The sequence below is a fragment of the Aquarana catesbeiana genome, linkage group LG09 (assembly GCF_042186555.1).
Source record: "Aquarana catesbeiana isolate 2022-GZ linkage group LG09, ASM4218655v1, whole genome shotgun sequence".
Lineage (NCBI taxonomy): Eukaryota > Metazoa > Chordata > Amphibia > Anura > Ranidae > Aquarana > Aquarana catesbeiana.
In genome coordinates this window covers 308,458,032-308,466,162 of record NC_133332.1, presented here as the reverse complement: position 1 = coordinate 308,466,162, position 8,131 = coordinate 308,458,032, and the positions used below count along the sequence as shown (strand labels likewise).

The 8,131-nt window shown below is 48.1% G+C and overlaps 1 protein-coding gene across 1 annotated transcript in view; it reads left to right on the top strand.

Annotated features, from left to right (window-relative positions):
* Positions 1 to 4,738: 4,738 nt before the first annotated feature.
* The window catches only part of LOC141108716 (rho GTPase-activating protein 6-like), a 67,727-nt gene continuing 64,334 nt past the window's right edge, over positions 4,739 to 8,131 (top strand). Inside the window, exons 1-2 of the mRNA XM_073600595.1 lie at positions 4,739 to 4,882; positions 4,988 to 5,118. Of these exons, the coding sequence (XP_073456696.1) occupies positions 4,860 to 4,882; positions 4,988 to 5,118 (154 nt within the window). The 5' untranslated portion in view covers positions 4,739 to 4,859. The remainder of the gene's footprint in view (positions 4,883 to 4,987; positions 5,119 to 8,131) is intronic.

Sequence of the window (8,131 nt, the reverse complement as noted above, 5' to 3'; positions counted from 1 at the left end):
CCAATACTTTTGACAAGATAGTGTATCTAATAAAAAAAATGTTTAAAAAAATAAATTTCTTCATAATTTTGGGCCGAAATGTATTCTGCTCCATGTCTTTGGTAAAAAAAAAAAAAAAAACGCAATTCATCTGGGGGCAATCAAAGGGTTAACTGTGTGCCTAACGATGTTTACAGTGTGTACTGTGTGCTGTTTTCATTAAGCAATGTCCCATGTAAAAATAAATAAATTACACATCCTGCTGGTCTATAGAGAGGTTTGTGTTTATTAATAAACTTCCAGCAGAGGTTGTGATAGACAGGCTCCAAACATAGATCTATACTCAGACTAAAGAAAAAACAAAAAACAAAAAAACAAAAACAAAAAAATAAATAAAATTGTCAGACTTGATGGACTACTTGGTCTTTTTTTCACGTCACTTTTCTATGTTTCAATAAATGTATATTATTATTTTGTATACTAGTAATTGCGGTGATCAGCGACTTATAGTGGGACTCAGGGCTGGACTGGGACAAAAATTTGGCCCTGGACTTCATCCAGACCGACCCACTGAGGGAAAGGGGGTGAGAGATAGAGGGAGTGAGAGAGGGGGGGTTGAGGGAAAGGGGGTGAGAAATAGAGGGAGTGAGAGAGGGGGGGTTGAGGGAAAGGGGGTAAGAGATAGAGGGAGTGAGAGAGGGGGGTTGAGGGAAAGGGGGTGAGAGATAGAGGGAGTGAGAGAGGGGGGTTGAGGGAAAGGGGGTGAGAAATAGAGGGAGTGAGAGAGGGGGGTTGAGGGAAAGGGGGTGAGAGATAGAGGGAGTGAGAGAGGGGGGTTGAGGGAAAGGGGGTGAGAAATAGAGGGAGTGAGAGAGGGGGGGTTGAGGGAAAGGGGGTAAGAGATAGAGGGAGTGAGAGAGGGGGGTTGAGGGAAAGGGGGTGAGAGATAGAGGGAGTGAGAGAGGGGGGTTGAGGGAAAGGGGGTGAGAAATAGAGGGAGTGAGAGAGGGGGGTTGAGGGAAAGGGGGTGAGAAATAGAGGGGGTGAGAAAGGGGGGGTTGAGGGAAAGGGGGTGGGAGATAGAGGGAGTGAGGTTGAGGGAAAGGGGGTGAGAGAGGGAGTGAGAGAGGGGGGGTTGAGGGAAAGGGGGTGAGAGATAGAGGGAGTGAGAGAGGGGGGGTGGAGGGAAAGGGGGTGAGAGATAGAGGGAGTGAGAGAGGGGGGGTGGAGGGAAAGGGGGTGAGAGATAGAGGGAGTGAGAGAGGGGGGGTGGAGGGAAAGGGGGTGAGAGATAGAGGGAGTGAGAGAGGGGGGGTTGAGGGAAAGGGGGTGAGAGATAGAGGGAGTGAGAGAGGGGGGGGTTGAGGGAAAGGGGGTGAGAGATAGAGGGAGTGAGAGAGGGGGGTTGAGGGAAAGGGGGTGGGAGATAGAGGGAGTGAAAGAGGGGGTGAGAGAGGGAGTGAGAGAGGGGGGTTGAGGGAAAGTGGGTGAGAGATAGAGGGAGTGAGGGGGGGGGGTTGAGGGAAAGGGGGTGAGAAATAGAGGGGGTGAGAAAGGGGGGGTTGAGGGAAAGGGGGTGGGAGATAGAGGGAGTGAAAGAGGGGGTGAGAGAGGGCGTGAGAGAGGGGGGTTTAGGGAAAGTGGGTGAGAGATAGAGGGAGTGAGAGAGTGGGGTTGAGGGAAAGGGGGTGAGAGATAGAGGGAGTGAGAGAGGGGGGTTGAGGGAAAGGGGGTGAGAGATAGAGGGAGTGAGAGAAGGCGGGTTGAGGGAAAGGGGGGGTGAGAGAGAGAGTGAGAGAGGGGGGTTGAGGGATGGGGGGGTGAGAGAGAGAGTGAGAGAGGGGGGTTGAGGGATAGGGGGGTGAGAGAGAGAGTGAGAGAGGGGGGTTGAGGGAAAGGGGGGTGAGAGATAGAGGGAGTGAGAGGGGGTTGAGGGAAAGGGGGTGAGAGATAGAGGGAGTGAGAGGGGGGTTGAGGGAAAAGGGGTGAGAGATAGAGGGAGTGAGAGGGGGGTTGAGGGAAGGGGGGTGAGAGATAAAGGGGGTGAGAGATAGAGGGAGTGAGAGAGGGGGTGAGAGAGGGAGTGAGAGAGGGGGTTGAGGGAAAGGGGGGTGATAAATAGAGGGGGTGAAAAAGGGAGGTTGAGGGAAAGGGGGTGGGAGATAGAGGGAGTGAAAGAGGGGGTGAGAGAGGGAGTGAGAGAGGGGGTTGAGGGAAAGTGGGTGAGAGATAGAGGGAGCGAGGGGGGGTTGATGGAAAGGGAGTGAGAAATAGAGGGGGTGAGAAAGGGGGGGTTGAGGGAAAGGGGGTGGGAGATAGAGGGAGTGAGAGAGTGGGGTTGAGGGAAAGGGGGTGAGAGATAGAGGGAGTGAGAGAGGGGGGGTTGAGGGAAAGGGGGTGAGAAATAGAGGGGGTGAGAAAGGGGGGGTTGAGGGAAAGGGGGTGGGAGATAGAGGGAGTGAAAGAGGGGGTGAGAGAGGGAGTGAGAGAGGGGGGTTGAGGGAAAGGGGGTGAGAGATAGAGGGAGTGAGAGAGGGGGGGTTGAGGAAAAGGGGGTGAGAGATAGAGGGAGTGAGAGAGTGGGGGGGGTTGAGGGAAAAGGGGTGAGAGATAGAGGGAGTGAGAGGGGGTTGAGGGAAAAGGGGTGAGAGATAGAGGGGGTGAGAGAGGGGGGTTGAGAGAAAGGGGGTGAGAGATAGAGGGAGTGAGAGAGGGGGTGAGAGAGGGAGTGAGAGAGGGGGGTTGAGGGAAAGTGGGTGAGAGATAGAGGGAGTGAGAGGGGGGGTTGAGGGAAAGGGGGTGAGAAATAGGGGGGTGAGAAAGGGGGGTTGAGGGAAAGGGTGTGGGAGATAGAGGGAGTGAAAGAGGGGGTGAGAAATAGAGGGAGTGAGAGAGTGGGGTTGAGGGAAAGGGGGTGAAAGATAGAGGGAGTGAAAGAGGGGGGTTTGAGGGAAAGGGGGTGAGAGTTAGAGGGAATGAGAGAGGGGGGTTGAGGGAAAGGGGTTGAGAGATAGAGGGAGTGAGAGAGGGGGGTTGAGGGAAAGGGGGTGAGAGACGGAGGGAGTGAGAGAGGGGGTGAGAGATAGAGGGAGTGAGAGAGGGGGGTTGAGGGAAAGTGGGTGAGAGATAGAGGGAGTGAGAGAGGGGGGGTTGAGGGAAAGCGGGTGAGAGATAGAGGGAGTGAGGGGGGGCTGAGGGAAAGGGGGTGAGAGATAGAGGGAGTGAAAGAGGGGGTGACAGATAGAGGGAGTGAGAGGGGGGGGTTGAGGGAAAGGGGGGGTGAGAGATAGAGGGAGTGAGAGGGGGGGTTGAGGGAAAGGGGGGGTGAGAGATAGAGGGAGTGAGAGAGGGGGGTTGAGGGAAAGGAGGTGAGAGATAGAGGGAGTGAGAGGGGGGTTGAGGGAAAGGGGGTGAGAAATAGGGGGGTGAGAAAGGGGGGTTGAGGGAAAGGGTGTGGGAGATAGAGGGAGTGAAAGAGGGGGTGAGAAATAGAGGGAGTGAGAGAGTGGGGTTGAGGGAAAGGGGGTGAAAGATAGAGGGAGTGAAAGAGGGGGGTTTGAGGGAAAGGGGGTGAGAGTTAGAGGGAATGAGAGAGGGGGGTTGAGGGAAAGGGGTTGAGAGATAGAGGGAGTGAGAGAGGGGGGTTGAGGGAAAGGGGGTGAGAGACGGAGGGAGTGAGAGAGGGGGTGAGAGATAGAGGGAGTGAGAGAGGGGGGTTGAGGGAAAGTGGGTGAGAGATAGAGGGAGTGAGAGAGGGGGGGTTGAGGGAAAGCGGGTGAGAGATAGAGGGAGTGAGGGGGGGCTGAGGGAAAGGGGGTGAGAGATAGAGGGAGTGAAAGAGGGGGTGACAGATAGAGGGAGTGAGAGGGGGGGGTTGAGGGAAAGGGGGGGTGAGAGATAGAGGGAGTGAGAGGGGGGGTTGAGGGAAAGGGGGGGTGAGAGATAGAGGGAGTGAGAGAGGGGGTGAGAGATAGAGGGAGTGAGAGAGGGGGGTTGAGGGAAAGTGGGTGAGAGATAGAGGGAGTGGGGGGGGGGGTTGAGGGAAAAGGGGTGTGAGGTAGAGGGAGTGAGGGGGGGGGTTGAAGGAAAGGGGGTGAGAGGGGGTGAGTGTAAGGGAGGGGCGTTTTTCAGGCGCTTTTGGGCTAAAAATAGTGGCTGCAAAGTGCCTGAAAAACCCTGCAGTCCCAATGTGGCAGGTCGTTACAAAGAAGTCCTGAAAGCAGCATCTTTGGGGCGGTGAAGAAGCAATGTTTACACAGCTCCTACCCATTGAAATGAATGGGCAACCGCTGCCAAAGCGATCTGCAAAGTTCAATTTATTCGGCTGCTAGCGGGGGTTAAAAGCGACGGTAAAGCGCCTCTAAAACTAGCAGCGTTTTACCGTCAAAGCCCGCCCGTGTGAAAGCGGTCCTAATGCCGCGTACACACGGGCAAATTTTTCGACCGGACTGGTCCGACGGACCAAGTCTGGCGGACAATTCGACCAGGTGTGGGCTTCATCGGACCTGCAGCGGACTTTTTCGGTCGAAAATCTGATGTTTTTGTATTTTTTTTTTCATCTATTTCTAGTGTGTTTTTGTTTTGTATTTTTTTTTTGTTTATTTCTAGTGTGTTTTTGTATTTTTTTTTTTTTGTTTATTTCTAGTGTGTTTTTGTATTTTTTTTTTTGTTTATTTCTAGTGTGTTTTTGTATTTATTTATTTTTTTGGCCAGTTGTGAATATTAGAATCTGAATCCTTTGAATGAGAAAATGTTTTCACTTGTAGGAGTGACTCCCCCCCCTCCCTTCTCCTCCCCCGACTCTCCTCTTTTGTGTGTCACTCTAATCCCCCGTGCCTGGGACATTTCCTGCATGCAACCTGCAGTCGGCGCAGACAGTCATGGAGGACGGTGAGCGGAGTAGGTAAGGGAGATCCATCGTTTTCACGACTTTAACGATTGACTGGAAGCGTGAGTTGCACAGAGAAATGACTTCTCTGGTATTTTTCTCTTCCCCCCCTCTGTTCAGGATGTTGCAGTCACCCGTGCGTCTTCCAGCCGTCCATCTGCAAAGTCTGTCTGAGCTGGAGAGATTCCGTCTGCAGGAGATCGCTCTGGGCAACCTGCGGGAGCGAGGGCTGAGCGCCGCGCTAAAGCCGGGTGAGTGCTGGCCGAGGATGCGTCTTATTTGGACGCAAATCTGCCTCCTGCTGATGGTAAAGCCTTCATGATGTTTCGTTTGTTAAAAACAATTGTTTTAGAGCTCATTCACACTATAGTCGGTCTCGTGCGCTTTTTTTTCCGCATGCAGGGCACATAGAAGAAAAAAATAATAATTGTTTTTGTTGTGCACCGTTTGCAGCATAATGCTGGTATGATATGGGTTGCATGGCGGTGCGGAAAAATGAAGCATGTCTGCATTTTTCTGCAGCGCGCTAGGATGCCGCCGCGGGTCACAGCACATCAGCGCAACGCACACCTCTGCTGTGCAGAGGCACGAACGAAGTGTCACTGTGGCTAAGTTTAGAGGTGTGTGTTCAGATCGCTTTTCAGAGGCAATGGGCAATTGTTTTAGCCCCATTTTTGAGGAACGAACCCGGGGCATTGCACGCAATTGCGTTTCTGGCGCTTCCCCATTCGCTTGAAGGGGTCGCATTTAGTGGACTTGCTGCCTACCTACAGTATCTCACAAAAGTGAGTACACCCCTCAGAATTTTGTAAATATTTTATTCCAATGTAATATATCTGTATATATATATAAAAAAAAATATATATATATATAAATGTATTTTAAAGAATATATATACATACATACATATATATATAATGAAGTATAATAAAAATATTAAATATAATATAAATGTAAACAATATATTATATAAAAAAATAAATATGATATAAAATAAATGTAAAAAATGATATAATTACGCTGTGTGTGTGCATATATATATGTGTATATATGTGTGTGTGTGTGTATATATATATATATATATATATATATATATATATATATATATACACATACATATATATATATATATATATATATATATATATATATATATATATATATACATATACACACACACATATATATATCCAGTCACATTTCTGTAAATCTTTTCTTCTATCTTTTCATGTGACAACACTGAAGAAATGACACTTGTCTACAATGTAAAGTAGTGAGTGTACAGCTTGTATAACAGTGTAAATTTGCTGTCCCCTCAAAATAACTCAACACACAGCCATTAATGTCTAAACTGCTGGCAACAAAAGTCAGTACATCCCTAAGTGAAAATGTCCAAAATTGGGCCCAAAGTGTCAATATTTTGTGTGGCCACCATTATTTTCCAGCACTGCCTTAACCCTCTTGGGCATGGAGGTCACCAGAGCTTCACAGGTTGTCACTGAAGTCCTCTTCCCCTCCTCCATGACGACATCACAGAGCTGGTGGATGTTAGAGACCTTGCGCTCCTCCACCTTCCGTTTGAGGATGTCCCACAGATGATCAATAGGGTTTAGGTCTGAAGACATGCTTGGCCAGTCCATCACCTTTACCATCAGCTTCTTTAGCAAGGCAGTGGTGGTCTTGGAGATGTGTTTGGAGTCGTTATCATGTTGGAATACTGCCCTGCGGCCCAGTCTCTGAAGGGAGGGGATCATGCTCTGCTTCAGTATGTCACAGTACATGTTGGCATTCATGGTTCCCTCAATGAACTGTAGCTCCCCAGTGCCGGCAGCACTCATGAAGCCCCAGACTATGACACTCCCACCACCATGCTTGACTGTAGACAAGACACACTTGTCTTTGTGCTCCTCACCTGGTTGCCCCCACACACGCTTGACACCATCTGAACCAAATAAGTTTATCTTGGTCTCATCAGACCACAGGACATGGTTCCAGTAATCCATGTCCTTAGTCTGCTTGTCTTCAGCAAACTGTTTGTGGGCTTTCTTGTGCATCATCTTTAGAAGAGGTTTTCTTCTGGGACGACAGCCATGCAGACCAGTTTGATGCAGTGTGCGGTGTATGGTCTGAGCACTGACAGGCTGACCCCCCCACCCCTTCAAACCTCTGCAGCAATGTTGGCAGCACTCATATGTCTATTTCCCAAAGACAACCTCTGGATATGACGCTGAGCACGTGACCTCAACTTCTTTGGTGGGCCATGGAGAGGTCTGTTCTGAGTGGAACTTGTCCTGTTATACCGCTGTATGGTCTTGGCCACCGTGCTGCAGCTCAGTTTCAGGGTCTTGACAATCTTCTTATAGCCTAGGCCATCTGTATGTAGAGCAACAATTCTTTTTTTCAGATCTTAAGAGAGTTCTTTCCCATGAGGTGCCACGTTGAACTTCCAGTGACCAGTATGAGAGAGTGAGAGTGATAACACCAAATTTAACACACCTGCTCCCCATTCACAGCTGAGACCTTGTAACACTCATGAGTCACATGACACCGGGGAGGGAAAATGGCTAATTGGGCCCAATTTGGACATTTTCACTTAGGGGTGTACTCACTTTTGTTGCCAGCGGTTTAGACATTAATGGCTGTGTGTCGAGTTATTTTGAGGGGACAGCAAATTTACACTGTTATACAAGCTGTACACTCACTACTTTACATTGTAGACAAGTGTCATTTCTTCAGTGTTGTCACATGAAAAGATAGAAGAAAAGATTTACAGAAATGTGAGGGGTGTACTCACTTTTGTGAGATACTGTATCTTGATAAGTTGGCTAGTTTTTGCCACAGTTGAAGAAACACAACCGTGGCATCCAAAACCCCCATTGCAGCTTAAGGGGAGCAGTTGGGGGTAAAAACACAGCTCAACCACATGAGGTGCATGTCCATTTTTTTTTTTGTAGTACATTGCATAATAAAATAAAATGCCTATTATGTATTTTAAAACTAATTGTAAATAATTATAAATGTTATAATAAAATGCATTGTAAATAAATATAAATATTAGGCATTTTAAAATGCATATTAAATATAAATATGATGCATAGCAAATAAATGTAAATATTATATATATATATATATATATATATATATATATATATATATATATATAACTGCATAGTAAATAAAATGTAAATATTATGCATAATAAATATAAATATTATACATGTTAAAATGCATTGTAAATATAAATATTATGGATAATAAAATGCA